The following is a 21,919-nucleotide window of genomic DNA, read 5'->3' on the forward strand; positions in this document are numbered from 1 at the left end:
AAAAAACTGGAAACTTTCATATTTTGATTTTTCCATAAGTTTTGAGATGCCTTCTTCCGTTCTGCTGCTTGGTCTGGCAACTTCAAGCTGGCCGTCCTACCAATGGATGACTCGAACCTTCAAGCCGATAATCTGTAAAACTGTGTACGGTAGACACTTTCAAAGGTGGTCATCCTGCAAGGGTTACACCTATACCAGGTGCCAATGTGGCTGAATTAGTCACAAACTCGCAGCTTTATTGATTTATTTCTCAAAAACAATTTTATATGTAATATATTTTTTTACAGCACTCTAAATTTTATTTTGGATTAAGAACTTCAATAGTAGAGCTATTTAAGGTGGCTTTTTATTTTTTCCTTGCATAGTTGCCAATCGTTTCTTGTATTTGACTATGAATTGATGTTTTTTGGTTCGACTTTTTATTTTTTAAGCATGTTCACATTTATTGATTCGCTATCTTTGGGCAGTGTGAAAAGATGTTCTTTTTCCCAATCCTCGTACAGGGTTCTGTCATGTGGAAGAACTTGCCGTGGATTTGTTTTTGATCTCTAATAGGCCCCCATTGTGAAGCCGTCTCAGTGAAAGGTGCTTCTCACATTGCTGCTGCAAAGTACTAAGGATATTTCAGACTTGATTGTACTCTTTGCAGTTTGGTGCACAATTTTTGCTAGAGAGTATGTGCTATTGACATTTCAGTAAAATCGGCATTTGTAAAATAAGTTACAGATCAGAGTTACGTGTTGATTTAGGGTAGGTGCTATGATGGGTTCCAATTGGAAATTATGCCCGAGGTTTCTGCATCCTTACACAAATTGCGTGTTGGGCATTAATATCTAGCGCTGAAATCAGATAAGTCTGCAGGATTTATTGTCAATTTCACACTTGCTATTTGTTTCTATTCCCTTTATTTAAGCTATCCCATAGCCTTGCGTGCCGTCAGGGCATATTATTGCGACTAGGTTTGCGGCTTCGACCCATCACATGTTAATAGCAGATTCAGATTCAGGAAAATGATCAAGCAAAAGGGACGCCACAATATGTGTTTTTCTTTACTTTGCCTCCAAGCTAAATATATGCCTTTTCATTTGACGTCAGAATCATTATAGTTTTTTAAATGTTGTTTTTAATGATGGTGAAAATAAGGAACAAAGAGTTAAATGGATTAAACAAGTTAACATTAAACAAGTTAACGCTTAAACGAGTTAATGCTAAACGAGTTTAAATGGGTTAAACGAGTCGAGTTCGACCTCGGCTTTGTGTAGTCGAGTCGAGCTCAAGCTTCCTATAAGAAGCTCGACTCGAGTTCGAGCCGAGCTCAAGCTCGAGTATGTTTAGCCGAGTCCAGCTTGAGCTGGCCAAGCTCGGACTCGACTAGGCTCGTGTGAGGCCCTACTCCCACCTCTGCAGCGGACGCCTGCTTCCTCCACAGAAGAACATTGCCTTCCCTCAGCTTCTCTCTTTGTCCCGCTTCCTCTCTCTCACCCTTGCGCACTTCCTTCTTCTGCTGAAAACAAACGGTTGTCTGCCTTCTTTTGCTCAACCCAGGTGGTTTCCAGCATATGGAACATGTGGGGTCTTCATAGCTGGGCATCTTTAAAAGTGTGAATCATCGATCGTGAATCTCTTTATGAGTTTTATCTCTCTCTTTTTTTTCTGTTCTCACTGCCGAAAGAGGAGAAGCCCTCATTGCCAGCTGCACTTTGGGAGCCTATCATAGTCAGTGCTTTTTTTTTTTTTTGAACTTGTATTCTGGATTCATTGTAGAGGGAAGCCCTCATTGCCTTTCGCCCTCATTCCCTCTTCTGGATGTTCTTGTTTTTTGCTTATGATGGGATGAATTATTTTCCCTTTTCTTCAAGTCAGAGTATTTTGGTGCATTTCGTTTCGTGCTTTTGGGGCTAGCTTTGAACGGTTTGGAATTAATATAATTGGATAACAAACCAACCATTTATGGGACCGTCCACAATCCGATTGCACAGAAACTTTTGAGTGGAACCTACCCTTTATTATTTAATTAGGATGTCAATTCCTCTTTTTCTGAACGAAGTAATGTGTGCTTTCAAATAGCATGGCAAACGTGTCATAGACCCAAATATATCATATTGTTGACCCATTTTTGCAGACAGATTGTCAAGACTTGGTACTGAAAACAGGAAAGGATAAGCATGGCAAAAGCTTTTCACTTCGTCAAAGTTTGGGTGGGCTAGAGAGCATATTGGTTTAGTACCGCGTATGGAGAAGTACATCAAATATTACTGGATGATTTGCAGCTTTGTCTTCAATTTATGTATATCCAAATACGTTATTAATTTTTTTTACTATCTAACTTTTTTTAATCGATTCCGTTGGATATCCAATCCAAATCATCTTTATTGACATACCTAAAAAAAGAACCACGCTTTTTCTGTTAAATTGCTTATTTCACTCGTTATCCTTCAATACCTACTTATTGTAAATAACGTAAGGTATCAGGGTGTTTTAACTTCCTGATATTGAAAGTTTAGACATTCTTCATGTTTAAGGTCCTCAGAAGAATAGCACGAAATGCTGAATGTCATATGACAGAAGGAAAAAGGAAACTCAAAATAACCTTAGAGGAATAGCTGCCTGTATTGCAAAACTTTTTGTTCATGGAGGCACAATAGAGTCATAGACGCATGGAATTCAACAAGGGAAATCGCACATAACTAAGACTTACACGATGTCAAAGAAAACGATTTACATAAAACCTATAAAGTAACCTTTTGTTATATATAGCAACGCCCTTTATTTGGGTCCTAATGTTTGATGAGGATACAATCTGAAAAGAATCCATCGCTAACAAGAGATCTACATAGAAGATGGAATCCATTATTACATGTGCCGAAGTGATGCCAACCTCTTCTCGAGATCATCAACATCAACATTTGAGCTGCCATGGGAAAGCTTGTTAGAAACATGAATAGGAAAAAAGGTAAACAACAGCTCCGACAATCATATTACTGAATAAAGCCTCATTAATCAGCTGCAACAATTGCTTGAAAGATGTATAATGTGATTTTGTATCTCCCAAATTTTACTCGTCTCGTAGACACCAACTATATTTCCATCATTCCCATATCCAAGATACATGTACAATGTCTTAATATCCAAAGTTTATGTAGAAAAAACAATGGAGCGATATGATTCCTGAGAGAGGCAACAGCATTACTTACTATAAATCAATCTGTAGCAGCGAATAAATGCCTAAAATTGGCTCAACTGAATAAAATGTTCGAAGAGTACAAAAACATGTGGGCATCATACATTTTCTAATTTGTTAATTTCATATGTGAAAATGACCTCAAAAGAGTTAACTGCAATCGTGGCAGTTTCAAATTTTTTCTTCAAGGAAAAAGGAAAAAACACATGAACTTTTATAAAATGACGATAGTGCTTTGGTAATTTAAATTTTAATTGACATTATATATGCTAGAAGAGTATTCTGACCATTTCAATCAGTTGAAAAGTATACCCGTTGATATAAAGAGCTCCTACATATTTGCAAGTGTATGTGTTTCACACACACACGCACACGCACAGACAGAGAGAGGTCATTTTACCCAGTAGAAATGTTTTCGACTTTCTTGCCAGCAATGCGTCCTTTTGGAGCAGAAGACAACTGTCACAAGAAGAAATTAATAAGCATCAAGGAACCATTGATCAATAAATGTGTATTTGTGTGTGTGTGGTGAGTTTATATTGTCCATCTTTAGCATAGGCACTAGACTAACCTGCGAAGCCACATCAACCCCAATTTCATCCAGAACCTGCACCAAAGGGAAAGACAAGATTTATAGAGAAAATGTCCAAAAAGTAATACAGTTCTTTCATAAGTAATACAATCAATATCAAAATAAAGTAAACCTGGTTTGTGAGTTCCTCTGTTTCTTCTTCAGCTTCATCTTTGTCCAAAACATCATCAATGGCATCTGAAATCATTTCCATCTGAATAGAGGAATTTATTTGAGACATCAGAAGATTATCCAGAAATATTGAGCAGGATGACAACACAACTAGCATCCTTCTAACCATGTCATCTTCTCATTTACAGCCAGTGTTATTATCATATGCTATCATTTTTCCATGTTTTCCCACGTTGTATAACAGAAATGGATATGCAAAAGCACAAGCACTACCCATTTGTCCTTTCCAATATCTACTAAGTACTAACTAAAAACAAGACCCCATGAAAAATTGGCACTTGGGCAGAATGGATGCACATTGTCATCCAATATTTAAAGAAGAAAGAAATTGATTATGCAGTGGAATCTGCCCCTAATATATCAAATGGACAGGCAAATCATTACTTAGACAAGAATCTGGGAACTGATATGCTAAAACTTGTCAGTACCCGGTTAAACTAAAATCAGAAATTTTAGGCTTCCTCCGTCCATCATATTCATTCCATGCAAATTCATACAACCAGGAACCATTTTTCAGACAACGGAAAACCGTTCATATGTTAAACTTATGTAAGATATGTTGGACTCCCCTAAGGGCCCTTCATGTCCCAGTCCAGACTGCAGATGAAAACTTACAAGCAAGAGAGTTGATCTGGCTGTTCAACATGCCCAACATTAATGAACATGTATTAGATGTTCAGCATTTTACTTTATATCTAACATTATGAACTGTCTTTTTTTCTTTCTCAAGCATTCCTAACCATTGATTTTCCATTTAGCTTTTTTAAGAAGCATCACACTTTTAGGTCTTTAAATGCTTTCCTTCAGTTGACAACTAACAGTTCTTTTTCCCAGTTTACAACTCTCTCATGTTAGACTTTCTTTTCGTCCTTTGAATACGATATGAAGTTGACATATTTTGGGTCTTTTATTATGCATTTTGTTCCCATTTTGTTTTACTGACATCAAACCACTTGCTTAATTTGCCATTGAGAACTTCTGTGTGCATCCATAATGTGATCACCGTGTGTATATATGTGCATGCATGTTTGTGTGTGACAACTGAAAATATAAAGTATCTACGGCCAGTGCTTTGCAAATCCAATGCTAGAGGGTGGATTCACCGCGGTAAGAGAATAAGCACTTAGAAGTTAGAACCATGTTTCTTCACAAAAAATAAATAGTGGAGGTATAAAATGAAAATTTTGAGTGTTGATTCTAACAGAACAGACCTGCGTAGGTCACACATATGTATGGTTATTTATGGTTTGCCTTTAAAACCATATACATATTTCAATTATCATAAACAATATTTACATGTGCATGCTTGGTGTTTGTGCATGACAACTGGAAATGCAAGTTATTTGCAGCCACTGTTCACAAGTCCAACATTAGAGTGTGTTCACTGTGGTATAGGAATAACCTGTTAAACCATATTTTTTACCTTAAACATTTTAAGTGACGATCATACAGAATAAATCATATACATCATATATGTATGGCCTTGTGTTTACATTTGAAACCAAATATTTCAGTTATCATAAATAAGATTGAGTTCGACAATTTCTCAGCAAATCTTTTCTTGGAAGGTAAGTTCAAGATGGGTATTTCTTGAGAAAATATCAGAAAAAATTGGAAGTTTCAAAACCTAAAAAATATCAAAACAAAGGAAAAATGTTATAAGATATAGGAGTTCTCTAATATTTTCTTTGCATAAATATAGCAAGACAATAAAAAAAATATAACACCAGAACATAACTATAAGAATTTGCTTAGAGCATAATCACCAATATTACCAATAACTTTGTAAAGATGACAACAACCTATATACCTCACTCTTCTTGAGAAATTGCCAAAAAATAGATATTGATGACTATGGTCTAACCAGTTGAGTTTAATGTGAACAAGAGGTGTTTCAAACTTAAAAAGGAACCTTCTATCCAATCTAAATGTCTGAGCAATGATCCATCAAAGTAATGAGAGGCAATAATTGCCTAACAGGGGCCCAATCTTTTATAAGGTGATGGCCACTTCAGAAAAAAGTTTATCTTATCCCTTCTTCAATAACTCCTACAGATTCTCGGTGAGCCGAGCAAAAATGAGAAAGCAAAATTAACATTAAAAATATATTCAGGTCATAATAGCCAATATGTATACAGAAGTTACCGTCATATCCATTTGTGCTGATTCTTTCTGAAACTCTTTCATCACTTTTGCCTGCTTGGTTGGTGCCATTTGCTGGTAAATGAGAAAAAAAAAATGAAGTATCAGATTATGCAGACATAGATCCATTTGCGAGATCATATTAGGATGTCCAATCATTTCAAAAGTTCACCAGCCAAAAGCAAACTGGAAGAATTTACCATGCACACTAAAACTATCAGCAAAATGCATACTTGTACGAATCTACCAAAAAGCTACATGCTAATTGTGAAAGTACCTTGTTCATAGCAGCCATTGCTTTGCTAGCACCTTTCATTCCTACAGCAACAGAAGTGTTGGCATACATAGCCTGCAGTTTCATGACACTTATTAGAAAATACGAAAAGTTGAAATCGACACACACATGTAGTAGTTTCCTAAAAGTTATAGTAGTTTCCTAGCAGTTTGAACCTGTGTATGTGTTGCAACACCTCTTATCTGTGCACGGCTTCCTTGCAGATTGGCAATTTGTTGTCTCAACCTCACAAGTTGACGGGCCAAAATTTTCGTAGCAACCTGGAATATGCATGCAGAAAAGGAAGAATAAATGGGAAAAAATAAACGAACGTTTCTTTCCGTAGGCAATTTAACTTAGCGATTTCTTACTCATCCGGAACTAGGTGCATAGTCAAGAAAGATTTGCTTTTGCACCGGAGGCTACATTATATCTTGTGTGCCTATTCAAAGAATTCATGGGTCACTAACCTCGTTTCCAGTTTTTGCTGTCTTCTTAATCTCGGCCACCAATTTTTTCTCCTGCAAAAGTTCTTTTCCGAGTTAAACTCTCAAGTTATAAGAAGAATTCAGCTATCAATGAAACTGGAAACATATCTGCTATGTAAGTGAAAGACTAAACAGACCTCCAATTGCAGAGCCGTGATCTCCCGTTCAATATCTGCAACAAATCATGAACCCACAAGACCCAACAGAGAAAAAAAATCACCATTCCATTTTTTCACATATAATTATGGAAAATAATAAGGGAACAAGAAATGTAACGCCAAAACGGAGGAATCACAGCCTCAGACTACTAAATTCGGGTAAAAATGAAGGGAACAAGAGATATCTTACTTCTAGTCGCAACAGCCATTTCTCGCTTACTTGTTCTCAACTCTTCTGTCAATCCAAGAGGGAAAAAGGCTATTAGAAAAATCTCCAGATCCCAGTATCATCTCGAATGAGGAACAAAAACCAAGTATTGAAAGGAGAAAAAAGATCAAAGCCCAAATCACCAAATTGAAGACTACAAACAATGGCCCAGAAGGCTGATCAGAAAAGATCAATGGGAAGGGCAGGAAAAAATTAACACCCACAACTGAAATCCGTCCAAAACGGACAGAATGGGAGAGAATGTAGCAAGGCGAAGAAAAATACCAACCTTTAGCTGAGGGCTTCTTCCTGAAGATATTCATCTTCCAATGAAGTGGAAGCGAAGAGATCAACTGACGGATCCCCAGCTTGCAAGGAATGGGAACACCAAGAAAGAGATCTCAAGCGCTAATTCCCTTGAGTCCGCGATGACCACCGTGCTGGGGTTTAGGGTTTACTTCCGCAGGCACTGCCACTGCCTTCAATGAAACTCCTTTTTGGGGATGATGGGATCATCAACGTTTTAAAATCAAGTAACCGTTAAAGCTCGACTTTCTGTAGGATACCCCTGCCATCACGTCTTATGACAATTAGCTCCTTCACGGACGCCCAAGAGACCGGTCCGGTGTTGGAAGCTCGACCCGGCTCGACGCGGGCCTGACTCGAGCCAACTCGTCTCAAAAGCTTGTTCAAGTCCGACCAAGTCCCCATAGCGAGTTACTTTTGTTATTGAATGGTTTATTATGTTGTTAAACATTGGCATTTTATGACTCCAGTTTACTAACTTTTAAGTTTTTAACAAGTTAATAATCTCATATAAAAAAAATCAGTGCAATCATATTATCAATTATAAGTTCAATTTATCCTCATCAAAATTAGGTTCACAGATTATGAACGTCACATTTTCACAAAATCAACATAGTGTCGAAATTTTGACATATATATATATATATATATATATATATATATATATATATATATATATATATATATATATATATATAGAGAGAGAGAGAGAGAGAGAGAGAGAGAGAGAAGATTTCACGAGAGCGAGTTGTGTATTATGCCCTTTCACCGGGTGTTCCTGATATTTCACCAGGCAAAATTTTTAATTAAATTTCAATGTTAAAATGGACAACAAATCAAATACTTTTTCATATTATATCTTGCATATGAATGACAATTATGATCTTGCATATGAATGACAATTATGAATGTCACGTTTTCCCAAGATCAAACATAGTGTTGAGATTTTTGACATATTTAGCTTTATAGCATATCCACGCAATTTATTTTTATAGTCTTAACATTGTGATATGCTTTTACGTATGTGTATTTTTAAATGTATATTTATCAATATTCTCTTGGGGTTAGATGAAAAACATTGAAATACCATAACATTTTTGCTTGTCAAGTCTTTCTGAAAATGGCAAAATTCAATTTTCCCTACTTATCTAAGCCACTAACATTTTTTATTTTAGCAGATAATAACGTTCCAACTTTTTAGAACTGCTAATAACATTTACGGTAATATAAATAGAGCTTTCCTAAGGTCAACAATTTTTTTTCACTTTTTGCAAAGGTAAAATAATAATAGAGAATTTTTAAGATCTTATTTATATATCACTACTATATAAAGTTTGTGCAGAAAATGTTTCAAAAATTGGTCGTTAGAGTGAATTTGAAATGTAACTATGATTTTTTTTTTTGAGAAATATATATTATATATATATGGCCAGATAGTCGTTTTTTTGACAAAAAATCTATTGATAAAAACTGCACAAAAGGTGTACCCAAGCAGATGCCATTGCAAACAAACTTTTGCTTTAGTTTTTATTGGCACAAAATGAAAACAATACCACCCAGCAACAAAGATAGTCAACTTTTTTAATTCGTACCATATCTTAGTATACCAGATTTGATATGAATCATTTGGTTTGTTGATTCAAGTATCATATAGTGAAGATTCAGTGTCAAGAAGACTAACCTGTTTTTTTTTTAAGAGTCTATAATACCCGTCAAATGATGAGAGAGAGAGAGAGAGAGAGAGAGAGAGAGAGAGAGAGAGAGAGGGAAACGAATGAATTTCCTTAAATGAGATTCCTTGTCCTTCATGAGGTGCATTTTAGATTTTTGAAAAAAACTACATGCTTTTCATATCTATAATTGGTAGGTTCCCAAGAAAATTTAAGTATCCAAGGGACTGATAGCTGCTTCTTTTCATATATATATATATAATCGCTATAAACAACGGATATCACGGGTGGGCGGATGACCATTTGATAAACTTTTAATCGGACCATTGAGATTCTAAGACACAAAAAAAAAAAAAAACGAGAGATTGAGAGATGGGCCCACCCGCACTCTTTCATTTCCCCCCGCTGCAACTGCAATCTCTCACTCTTGCCCGCTCTCACAGTCTCCCTCACCTCTTTGCTTCTAGAAACCCTCACTCAATTGAGACGCTTTCTTGCCTGCTCTCACGTGCTCACCTTCCTCACCCTCTCCGCCATTCTGATCTGCTCACTGGAGAAATTCTGTCCGCCTTCTTGCTCACCCTTGCCCAGGCCTCCCACTCGCAGGCTTCTCCATCAATGGTGCCGGCAACCACATCTGAGCAAATCAACAGCGTTGGAACTTTTCCCAGGTGAGATCTTCTCGCCCCTTTCCCTCTCTCTATATCTCCCTTGCCCTCTCCCATTCTGTATAGAAGGGGGCTGCTCTCCGGCAGCCATGTTGGACTTCTATCGCCTCGTGGCTGACAGACTTGCCCTCGTTGGGGGTGCTGTTTTTTTGTTTATCGATGGATGCACTTATTTAGATTGTTTAAGGATGAAACGAGATTCAACGAAAGAAAACGTTTTTTTTTTGTAGATATTAGGATCTTTTTATGAGTTCAATGATCTAAATTCATTGTTCATCATTTGGACATGAATTATAGCCATCAAAAGTTCCTCTGAATAGTTTCATCCAGGTACGTGCCTTTGTGACTAGAGAAGGGAAATGAGTCTTCATGTGTCTAAAAAAGGGTGGGGTGCAAGCTAAGTAGTTGCTGTAGGTCCTGAAAGAAAAATGGAAGCATGCCTCCCATGATTGGCTTTAGTGCGACCTTGTTCTCATTTCGAATTTGAGCCTTTTTTTATCCTTTGAGCCTAACAAGCCCTTACGGGTCCAGCTTGTTTACTCTTTCAAACAAAAATTTTCTTCTTGTGCAGCCATAATACCTTATTGATGTTATGTTCTTGGCTTAATGCATATGAACATACCACATGTATGTGAGCTTTTCACTTTTGATCGAGTAAATTTGGAGTCTCAGAGTTCTATAAGATCTGTAACAACATCCGCAATAAAAGTTTAAGGAAATAAGTTTAAAAAGTCTAACATTATACTCATGCCTTGCATTTTGTGAGATTCATACCTGGATCCTTCTTGACAAATGAAGGTTTTGAAAATTATTGCTATGACTTTGTTTTTGGTCAATGGGAGTTTGATTTTTGACTGCTTTTGGAGATAGGCTAAGTTCATTGGAATCCTGCTTTTACCTTAACCTTTGATCAACGTTGCTGTTTCTTGGAAGAATAGATCTAATCATGGAGAGCCTATTCATTCAACCTCTTCGCTCTTTCTTTCTTTCCGCCATGAGATTCTTGGAAGGTTGCCCTTCTGGCCTCCACTTCAATGGCTTACAGCATAAATGCATCACATGTAATGCACTTCTAAAAGATGCTAAAGCAGCACTGCAACAATTTCAATAGTGACTGGCATAGAAACAACCTCAAGCAGAAGATAAGGCAGCTCCCACATAATACATTCAGTGGGGATTACATGAAAAATGTGAAGCTAGATGACCCTAAGAATGATTTTAACTATTCCTTTTAAGATATTTGTTTTAAATTTGCTTCTTACCTATGGTAGCTCAACTTTTTTGTCTTTTCCTGTATATGTTCAACGGTCCTTTTTTATTTTAGTGTATATCTTCAACGGCCCCAATGGATGTAGGGCTGGGCATCGGGCTGGGCCAGAACAATACCCATGGCAGCCCACTTGGCTCGGTTGGGGTATTGTTGGGTCCGGTACCCGTCCCTACAATAATCAGGTTAGGCTGGGCCTGATTCTTATTAGGTACTTTGCTGCAGCCCAACTGAACCCAGCTCAAGAGGATGCATATGATATGGTCAGCATGGCCTAGAAGGGCCCGCCTAGCCTGATACACATTTCATTAATAAATAAGAAATTTCCTTATTTAAATTTTTCAAAATTTCTAATTTATAAAATCTAATTCATTGTAATGATTTTGTGGTGTCCTATTTTTCATTCATTTTTTTCTATTTTTTTCATTTTTTTCTCATATTCATTTATAACTTTATTTTTTTCGATTTTATTTATTTCATGGGTTTTTCCATCTATGGTTTCGGTTAAGACTAATTGTGTCTCACTTTTAATTTCATCAACTAGTCTCCACAAACTTTTACTTCTAATAAAGATTTTCATAGTTCTCGCCCATTAGACATAATTAGATGAAATATACTTTTGAAAGATGAATGAAAGTAGTTCTCTCATCCATGATGTGTACTTTGTATAGATGCAATTGAGTTGTTGAAGCACCAACATGAAATCAGCCACAAACAAAATCAACAATAAGAGAGCTTGAGGCAGCACCAAAACAGTCCACAAAATCAATCACAAGATCAACAACAAAGGAGCTTGAGACCGCACCAAAATAGTCCACGAAGTCAGTCATAAAATCACTAATAAGAGAGCTTGAGGCAGCACCAAAACAGTCCACGAAATCAACAACAATTTCAACAAGAAGATAACTGTTCTTTATGCAAAATAGCAGCCACCACTTTCGTCAAACAGTTGGTGTGCTTTACAGCCGCAAAGGCAGCAAAAGCTGATTCTTCAAAGCCTTGAAAATCAGCAAAAACGGAGTCAAACTAATTCTCTTATACCATGTAAACAAGGTGTCAACTTGAGAATAGAAACACTTCAAGAGCTTCAAAAAATCAGACAAAGAGAAACTTCAAACTAGAGGTGCAACACTTCTAATTAATTTCAAATAAGATACAAAACCAGACCTTAAAGCCTATGTCAAACTGTTGGGCTAGAGAGTGGGAGATTGTTGTTGGGCCAGTCTCCAATGGCTAGAATTCTAGCCATTAGAAACTGGCCAACAGCTAGAACCTCCTTTTAATATATACAGAAAAGGTAAAAGTAAAAGATAAAAGTAAAAGAAATAGAAAAAATACATTAAAAGAAAAGGAAAAACATATATGAGACCTATGCATATGCACACACACACACACACACATATATATATATACAACCATATATCAAACACCCAATAAATGGTATATGACATATGAAAGTATATATATGTATATATACACACACACACTTTCAAGTAATCTAGGTTAATCCTTAAATTCTAACAGACCTAACTGGTGGGCATGAGAAAACGTTTAGTTTCCTTTGAATGTAAAGTTATGTCTTTTGACAGTTTTCATAGCCACCTTAGCAGTTTATGACTTGGTTAAGTGAATTAAATTGAAGTCGTACTTGAAAAACCTTGAAAATTGAAGGATAGATTCAGAATATAGTTACTAAAGCTGTGGACTTCTATGGAAAAATCTCAAAGCAATATATGTTTCAAAGTAAGTTTAGAAATGTTCACTCAGCTGGTAATTGAGAAACAATTTACAAAAGAATACAAGTTGATTAACAAAATAAAATCAACAACTGTATAAAATGCATGTAAGCTAGCACTTTGGCACTAATGAGTAAGACAAATTTCTAAGAGTTTTACTGATCAGAGTAGTTCTGCAGAGGGAGCAAACTAAAGTAGTGATCCTGGTAAATTCAGCAAGTTTGGTAAAGGAAGCAAACTAAAGAAGTTCTATAAAGGAAGCAAACTGAGGAAGAAGGATCTCAAAGAGGCTCTAAATTCTGTACTTACCTGAACTTGGCAGTCATGAAACATAAGGCAGAGACAAACGACCTGCTCTGGCTGTTGAGCTGCTTACTTGTACTCCCCAAGATCAGAAATGGTCTCCAAAAATTGCCGACTTTAATTGATCTTAGCCAAAAGGCCAAAAAAGGTATTGCCCATATGAACAAAGGGTACTTCATTCTTAAATAGCATGGTGAGCATTGGTCTCTCAACTTTGAATCATCTATCGTAACCAAATTAGGCATTCTCATGTAGGGATGTCAACGGATCGGATATACCTTTTGTCATATCCGATTTTTCGGATATTCATATATTCATATTCAGATTAAGATTCAGATTCGGATGAGAAGAAGTTTATACCATATCTGAATCTGACTTTAAAATCTACATCCAAATCTGATTTGAATCCGATTTTTAGTTATACTTGAATCCGACCCAAATTCGATTTTAAAGTTATATCCGAATCTGATCCGAATCCGACTTTTAAGTTATATCCGAATCCAATCCGAATTCAACTTTTAAATTATATCTGAATCCGAACCAATCCGAACCTGAGTTGGTGTCTTCACGTTTTAAAGTTGCAACCTATGAATGGTTGGACAAAAGGTCTAACCAAATACACCAACTTAAACTTATGATATAGGAGAAATATAAATTGTATATAAAGGTATAATCTGATTAAGATGTAATGGCTTTTACGAAGTTGCATATAATAATAGTTAAATAGTGAACATCATTTAACTTAAAGTATTTAAAACTATATCACATAAAACTAATTAATTAATAATTTATATTGTATTTAATTAAATGTTCTTGTGTAAACAAACAAACTATTATAGTTAAGGCATCAACTAAATATGATATCTTAAATAATATATTTATTTAATTTAAAAATATAATAAAAAAACTTGTATCAAGAAATTTTAATAAAATGAGTATTTTTGAAAATATGAAAATTAATCACAAATAAATATATTTAATATGAAACAGTTGTTGGTAAGTTTATCGTATATAAAAAATTAAAAAATTATGTTTTGACTTCACTTAAAATTTTAAAACTATAGTTTGGCTTTTGCAACAAAACAACTCGTAAGTTTATCGTATATAAACAAAATTAAAAAATTTTTTGGCTTCACTTAAAATTTTAAAACTACAGTTTGACTCTTGCAACAAAACAATTCGTAAGTTTATCGTATAGAAAAATAGAAAAATAAAAAATTGTATTTTGGCTTCACTGAAAATTTTAAAGAAATGAGTTTAAGTGTGTTATCTGAACATCGAACTAATTATTTAAAACTAATTAAAACTACTTTTACACATATCCAATTTTTTGGAAACATTTTTTTTATGAGGTGTTGTACTCATTATAAGGGTCATTTTGAGTTTTGTTTCACAAGTTGGGATATGAAGTTGATTTTGTCAATGTTGATAATTGAGAAAAAGTGATAATATAAACATGTCAATGTTGATAAATGTCACATATCGAACAATTTGTTGTTTTCCTACAATTTAAAGGTTTTAGTTTTCAAGTTTGTAAATTCTGTGTTATAATTCAAATACCTAAGACTTTTGAATGAATTATATGATTATACAAAATAATTTATTTGATTGATTGAATAAGTAAATTTATAATTTGATAATTTTTTTATGAGTTTAGTAGTTTTTTGATGTTAAACATATTTATTTGAGATTATGCATAGTGAAGATGCTTTCAACTTAAAATGAATATCATAATGCATTTAAGATTTCTGTTTATTACACAACATATTTGTATATGATTTTCATACTTTTCTACAAGTTTTTGATATGATTTGTATGTTTTTTTTATAATTTATTCATATGACATTTCATAATTTTTTTCATATAAGTTGTGCAAATTGAACATTGATTTGTCTAGTCTATTTTTAAATAATAACATATTTTGATGGCACTTATTCAGAATTATTAAATCAATTGACCCATTATATTTCTCATTTAAGAAAGACATTATTTAATGGTGTTTTCTAATTTAATTGAGTTAATTAAATAAATACATTATTTAAGATATCATGTTTAGTTGATGCTTTAACTATAATAGTTTGCTTGTTTACACAAAAATGTTTAATTAAATACGATATGAATTAATTAATTAATTAGTTTTATGTGATATATTTTTAAATACTTTAAGTTAAATAGTGTATATGGTAAATATTTGACTATTATTATATGCAACTTCATAAAACCATTACCTTTTAATCAAATTATACATTCATATACAATTTATATGTTTTTCATGTCATAACTTTAAATTGGTGTGTTTGGCTAGACCTTTTGCCCAACCATTCATGGGTCTCAATTTCAGGTCTCAACTTCATAACGTGGGGACATCAACTCAAGGTTCGGATTCGGATGTCGTTTCGGATTCGGATATCAAGTTGTAATTCAGATTTTGGATTTGGACATCAACTCACGGTTCAGATTTGGATATCAAGCTGTAATTCGGATTCAGATATCAACTCAGGATTCAGATATACTTGTTAAGATGGTTAAGTATCCGATCGAATATTTACTTAATACCAAATTCTAGACGCACTCCATTAATTTTGATAGCTAGTTCCCTTCTATAAAAAACACTTGATTTATGCTTAAAAGTGATTTCACCATCTTGAACCAAGTTTAACTCTTCCCTTTGATTGAAACTAATATTGAATCAAAAGAATGCAAACTGAACAATCAAAACATGAGAGGGAAAAAAAAACACCTGTCTTTTAGTCAAGAGAAACCAGAAATTTGTTGGTTGAATAATCCTGATTTGGACTGTTCATGTGTGAATCCAATAGATGTTTTCCCTATTCCGATCATGGTAAGACTCCTAACATGTTAAAACAATGGCTACACTGAACAAACCAATGGTTACTCTAGACAAACCAAGATAGAAACCAAAGCTTTACCCCCCCCCCCAAAAAAACTACCCTCTGTTGATGCGAGCCCATCGTAGATGGACGGACAAAGAGAGAGCTCGCCATCCACCATCAATGGAGTGCAATGAGCATGAGGCAAAGAGACCAGTGAACCAGCCAAAAAAAAAAAATGAAACGGAGAGGTCAAGGAGAGAGAGATATGTTGAGGAAACAGCTAGTCTGTAGCAAGAGTTGTGCAGAAGTTTTTTCCTTTCGTTGTTTATTTCCTTTATTGTTCCCATCGGTTCCCTCCATTATATGTTTGTAAGATGAACCCCCAAAAAACAAGAAAGAATGATAAAGAAAAAGTCTGGTTTTGTTCGTCTGTGGATGTAGGCAGCAATAGCCGAACCACGTTAACTCTTGTTTATGTGTGATTGTCATCTTTCTTCAATATCTGACAAGATAGAGAGAGATCACCTGAGCGATAGGGAGAAGCACAAAACATTGCAGCCAGCGGTGAACGGAGAAGGTGTCGACATGGATGAGGGAGAGGGTTTCGATGTGTGGAGAGGGAGACATAAGAAGTAAGAAGTAAAGAACAGATGAAATGGGGAAACACTCGGTATTCGTGCATTTTATTTGGTGGAGCAATGTATATGGGTGATGATTGAAGCTATAGATTTTTTTTCATTATGAACGCCAATCCTTTTCAGTATCGGCATGTCACTACGATACGTTTTGTAGTGAATGATAGAAGGAAATAAAAGATGAAAACTAAAAAAAAAAATCAGATTTTAAATAATGGACAAATTCAAACTCGAAAAAGTCCTTTATGATTTTTGAAGAATGAGGGACAAAAGGATTGATTGAAAAAAATCATTTTTTCGTATTATAAAATTATAACATTGTGATTTGATCAACATATGTTTGTTTCTAAAAAGGATAATCTTCTCCATTGATCATAATTCAAATGGAAAGTTTTTTTTTTCAAATAAATGAAAGCACAAGACCTTGTTTTGCAATTTCCATGAAAAAGCATGGATTCTTTCTAGGGTAACCTTCTTTAGTGCAATCATGGGCAAAATGTTAGACAATGTATATGAATCATGGAAGGAAAAAATATATTCTGATTCTCTGAATATGTCACAACTATTGTCTTGGAGATACTTCTTGCTTCGTTCTTGTGCTTTTGAAGGTTGATTACTTATTGGAATAAGATAGACTGCTTTTCCGGTCCAATCTTTTTGCTATCATTCATTTAATCGGGTCCCCCACATGTATTCTTTCATGAAAACTATTAACGTGATTCAGAAGAACGATGATGTTGCATATACAGTCTCCAACTATGAAATATTCTTCCCTTGAATCATCAGTCGGGGAATCTCTACAACATACCATTGCTTCAACATGGAACGGGGAAGATCTACAACGCCCAGCAGGGATGATTAGAAACCATGATGGTGAACATTTATTCGGCCATCTACTGCAGGGCAATAGATGAACATCTGAAAGCTGCATGGGTTTTCATAAACTGATGTCTTGGCAAGCTCCTCGGTAACGAAGAACCCATTGTGATTCAGGCCAATAGCGAGCAAGTGAAATAAGGCTTAGACAAGGCTGTAGAGGGGGCATATCAGGAACGTTGGGACCGCATATGCATGTGCTAAATAATTTAAGCAAGTGAAGAGTTACCAGTCAATTATAACCATTGATCTGTGAGGTTATGCTCTTTGTGTTCTAATGAAATGAGATGTAAGGAACAAGAGTTGGGTCGGTCTGGCTGGGACCGCAGCCTGAGCCAGTTGAGTTGCCGGGAATGTAATAATCCTGTAAAGGATTTTGACTTTGTGCTGTATATATCCCATTTTTTAATAATAAAATGGAGAGGGCCTATCCCTCTGCAAGTCTTCACCGGAAATATTCTTCCCATGAACAGGGCCAGAGCTAAGGGGGTCTGCGTGGGCCGTGCTCCCCCCTTAAAAACAAATTTAAAATTTACATGTAAATTAAAAAAACATTTATCATACGTGAAAATTTTAAAAAATTGTTTTTCAACCCTTGTCAAGATTTTGAAACTATAATTTTGACCTCTCGTAAAAAATTTGTGGCTTCGCCCCTACCCACGAGAGCTGCTTTAATATTTGGATCTTAACATTCATGTAGGCCGTCTAGAGAGAGGAATGTGCGTTGTGATTGTTGAGTTTGTGCTTTAAGGATCTCCTTGATTGCCAAACTAAATATTCGGCAGTTCTTCCTATCTGTCTCTAAAATTTAATCTCATATGTTACAATGCATTACATGTCCTGCCTTGCTGATTGTGTACATACTTGGCCAGCTTATGAATGTGAGCGACGACATGTGCCACTCCTTTTTCTTGGCAAGTTGATAAAAAACTAGCGTCCGATCACGAGCGAAGCCGGCTGACGAACGATTGCAACAAACGTCTCTTCGGCACATATTTCTCTCTCCCTCCCTCTCTTTGAATTGCCAAATGTGCGAATCCAACACATTTGCAAACTCTCTCCCTCTTGCATGCACATGTATCCTGTCAGAAGTTTTCAGGTTAGGTTAGTTTTATAATGCCCATTTTCCAAAAGCCGATGGTAATAGCGCGTCCGAATGCTTTGACCCAACCCAATATATTGACATGAGGATGTAAAACGTCAACCAATCCGTTGTCGTCTAGTCCGGTTAGGATATCTGGCTTTCACCCAGGCGACCCGGGTTCAAATCCCGGCAACGGAATTTATTTTGCCCCTTTTGACTGCACCGTCAGTCCGTTAAATCCATTATAACACCAATTCGGTGCCAGAAGAACCAACACACATAGTTCTAAGAGAATCGGAAGAGGATTGGGCTGCTCTTATATAAAGCATTTAATGCATTCTGCTTTCTTATCCTTTCCCGAATAGATTCGGAATAGCAGCATCTCGAAAAGTCACGCAGAGTTTTGAGGATAATAATAAACGCACTAATCTGCTCAATAAAGTGTTTGTATAACGCATTCTACCTTTTTGTTCCCTTTGCCGAAACATACAACAACAATCCGTTATAACAAAGCCAAATTCATGTCGAAAAGACTACCTTTGGAGGTCCGAATATCATAAAGAACACATGCAGTATTGGATAAGAAGGAAAGATCTAGAATCTGCTTTTAAGGAAAAATAACATAAAAAAAAACCTTGATGAGTTGTTTTATCTGTAAATTATCTGTTGTAACATATTATTTTGTGTAACCTTCGTATCCATCATTTGTGAATCTGTATATCCTTAAAAACTCAAAGGTGAATGGAAGATATAAGATTTTCTTGACTCATTCATCTCTCTTGTTTCTTTCTTCATCTTTCACACCTATTTCACATAGTACCAGAGCATTTTGAGACAAAGAGATATATTACCCACCACCGGCCGTCACATGCCACCGAGAACTTATCTATTCATCCTGTTGACCGGACTGATGATCTTGGATATCAGAATCAGTCCCCTTTCTTCTTGCACTATTTTGATAATCCTTCTCGCAACCAACCCACTTGTTGGGGACAGCTACTCTATTTGGTGACAGGCCATGAAGGTGGCCCTTAGTGCCAAAAACAAGTTCGCATTTATTGATGGTTCTAATCCAAAACCAGCAACCACAAGTACAAACTATATCCCATGGGCTCATTGCAATGATTTAGTTCATTTATGGCTTCTTAATTCATTATTCAAGGAAATTGCAAACAACATCATCTATCCCAGCGAAGCTCATGTTTAGATCGATCTTCAAGACCGGTTCTCTCAAGGCAACATTACTCATATTTATCAATTGAAGAAAATGATATTTGATTTATGGCAAGAACAAAATTCATTGACTACCTACTTTACTACATCAAAATTTTTTGGATGAACTTGGATCTTATTCAACTGTGCCTACATGCAATTATGGTGCATTCAAAGAGTTTCATTCATGTCAAGATCATGAAGAAGTTTAGCAGTTTTTAATAGGGTTAAATACAAGTTTTAGCACTCTTCACAATCAGATTCTTTATATCAACCCCTTACCCAATATAAATAAGGTCTATGCTATGATGTTTCAAGAAGAGATTCAACGTCTTCTCACTCCTCAAATTTTTGGTTTCAATAATGTAGTTTTTGCAGCTAAGTCTTCTCCTACTCTATTTATAAAAAATAATTATGCAAGGCCATCTAATGCTACTTGCAACTGTCCTCACCGAATTGTGACTACTGTGGAATGCTCGGTCGCATAAAGTCTCGTTATTATGTGTTTCATGACTACCCTCCAAATCATCCTAAGGCTACAGGTTCAATGTTTGACTCTTTCCAAAACTGAAAAGGAGCAGTAGGAAGGAACGTCGGCAGACAATATAAAAGTGAGTGCTATTTTGTTCCAACTTACTGAAGATGAGGTAAGTCAATTGGCATCTTGGTTGAATGTTGAAACTTCATTGGCTGCTGCAAATCTTGCAGGTAAACAATCATTCACTTCTCACTTTCATTTGGTTATCGACATCGGAGTCTCAGACCACATGACACATCATTTTCATTTACTTTCTAATATTAAAAATCTGCGTAAACAATGTGTGTTTTGAGGCAACACTCTGAGTATTAAAATATTTGAAGTCTTTACTAATGAAAGGAATATTTTTATTATCATCAAGTGAAAAACAATTGCGAACTTAATTGCCAAGTTATTGTGACTCAGATTGGGCGAGTTGTCCAACCACTCTCAAATTAGTTAATAGATATATTGTGATTTTAGAAAATAGTCTTATCTCTTGAAAATAAAAAAAGCAGTCTATTGTCATCAGATCCTCTGTTGAGGTAGAATATCAAGTAGTGGCTATGGCAACTTGTGAAGTAATTTGATTAAAAGCTTTATTGAATGATTTGGGATAGAGTCATGACAGACCAATCAATTTACATTGTGGCAATCAAACAACCTTGCATATTTCAGCAAATCTGGTTTTTCATGAAAAAAATGAAGCAAATAGAGTTGGATTGTCATTTTGTGAGAAAAAAAATTTAGTTGCATCATGTATCGTCATGTTTGCAACTAGCCGATATTTTCACTGAACCATTAGGGAGAGACATATTTCAATATCTACATGTCAAGTTGGGTGTTTCAAATTTCACACGCCAACTTGAAGGGGAATATTAGATAAGAATGAAAGATCTAGAATATGTTTTTAAGGAAAGATAATATCAAGAAAATCCCATTAATTGTTATTTTATTTGTAAATTGTCTGTTGTAATATATTGTTTTGTGTAACCTCCATATCCCATGATTTGTGGATCTGTATATCTTTAAAAACTCAACCGTAAATAGAAGATACAAGATTTTTTTTTACTCATTCATCTCTCTCTTTTCTTTCTACATCTCGCACACTTATTCCACATGCAGCTGCTCGCGTAAAGTATTCAAGTTAACGTACTGCACAACATAAAATCTCTTCCAGAGAAACCAAAGACTCAACTTCTAATATTTTTAAAAAAGGCCACCTCTTTTTTTACTATTAATCAATAATATATATATAGCTATTAACTTAACGCTCGTTACCATAAACTCAACCACATGAATTTAGAAGTCAGTTATTGAAATGAACCTTAGGACGTGTCATATTATTATCTAGAATATTGTGTTCTTAATTGAAATTTCTTTCACTCTCAACTTTTCATTCATAAAAAGAAGCACATATGGGCTTACCAAATTCTTCTTCTGAATTGTTTTGCAGTTGAGAGATTCTTAAGTGACCAATTTTAGGAATAAGGACCAGATATGGAACTCAGGTTTATACTATCTTGATACATAGGGTTTTTTCTTTTTCCTTTTTAAGATTTGTTAAGGGGCTTGCATTCATGGCCACGACTTTTCT

At 35.3% G+C, this 21,919-nt stretch overlaps 1 protein-coding gene and 1 non-coding gene across 2 annotated transcripts; one reads left to right on the forward strand and one right to left on the reverse strand.

The window, feature by feature from the left end:
* Window positions 1-2,704: 2,704 nt before the first annotated feature.
* On the reverse strand, window positions 2,705-7,721 carry LOC116257727 (vacuolar protein sorting-associated protein 2 homolog 2-like). The gene is made up of 11 exons (XM_031634691.2): window positions 7,504-7,721; window positions 7,197-7,241; window positions 6,986-7,020; window positions 6,831-6,881; window positions 6,537-6,641; window positions 6,364-6,435; window positions 6,090-6,161; window positions 3,886-3,966; window positions 3,753-3,788; window positions 3,582-3,640; window positions 2,705-2,911 (listed from the first exon to the last, which is right to left on the reverse strand). Exons 1-11 carry the CDS (start codon window positions 7,535-7,537, stop codon window positions 2,854-2,856), a joined length of 648 nt encoding a protein of 215 aa, XP_031490551.1. The 5' UTR covers window positions 7,538-7,721; the 3' UTR covers window positions 2,705-2,853.
* Window positions 7,722-18,717: 10,996 nt separating this feature from the next.
* TRNAE-UUC (transfer RNA glutamic acid (anticodon UUC)) lies at window positions 18,718-18,791 on the forward strand. Its single transcript has one exon. It is a non-coding gene; the product is annotated as a tRNA-Glu (tRNA).
* The last annotated feature ends 3,128 nt before the right edge of the window (window positions 18,792-21,919 follow it).

This window comes from Nymphaea colorata, chromosome 7, assembly GCF_008831285.2.
Source record: "Nymphaea colorata isolate Beijing-Zhang1983 chromosome 7, ASM883128v2, whole genome shotgun sequence".
In the NCBI taxonomy this organism is placed as follows: domain Eukaryota; kingdom Viridiplantae; phylum Streptophyta; class Magnoliopsida; order Nymphaeales; family Nymphaeaceae; genus Nymphaea; species Nymphaea colorata.

Excerpts from the sequence above, each read along its gene's own strand:
- LOC116257727 (XM_031634691.2), bottom strand. The coding sequence starts at position 7,537 with ATGAATATCTTCAGGAAGAAGCCCTCAGCTAAAG. Across the intron at positions 6,642-6,830 it reads CAGCAAAAACTGGAAACGAG|GTTGCTACGAAAATTTTGGC; the intron begins GTTAGTGACCCA and ends TGCATATTCCAG. Across the intron at positions 3,789-3,885 it reads CAGAGGAACTCACAAACCAG|GTTCTGGATGAAATTGGGGT; the intron begins GTTTACTTTATT and ends CCTTTGGTGCAG.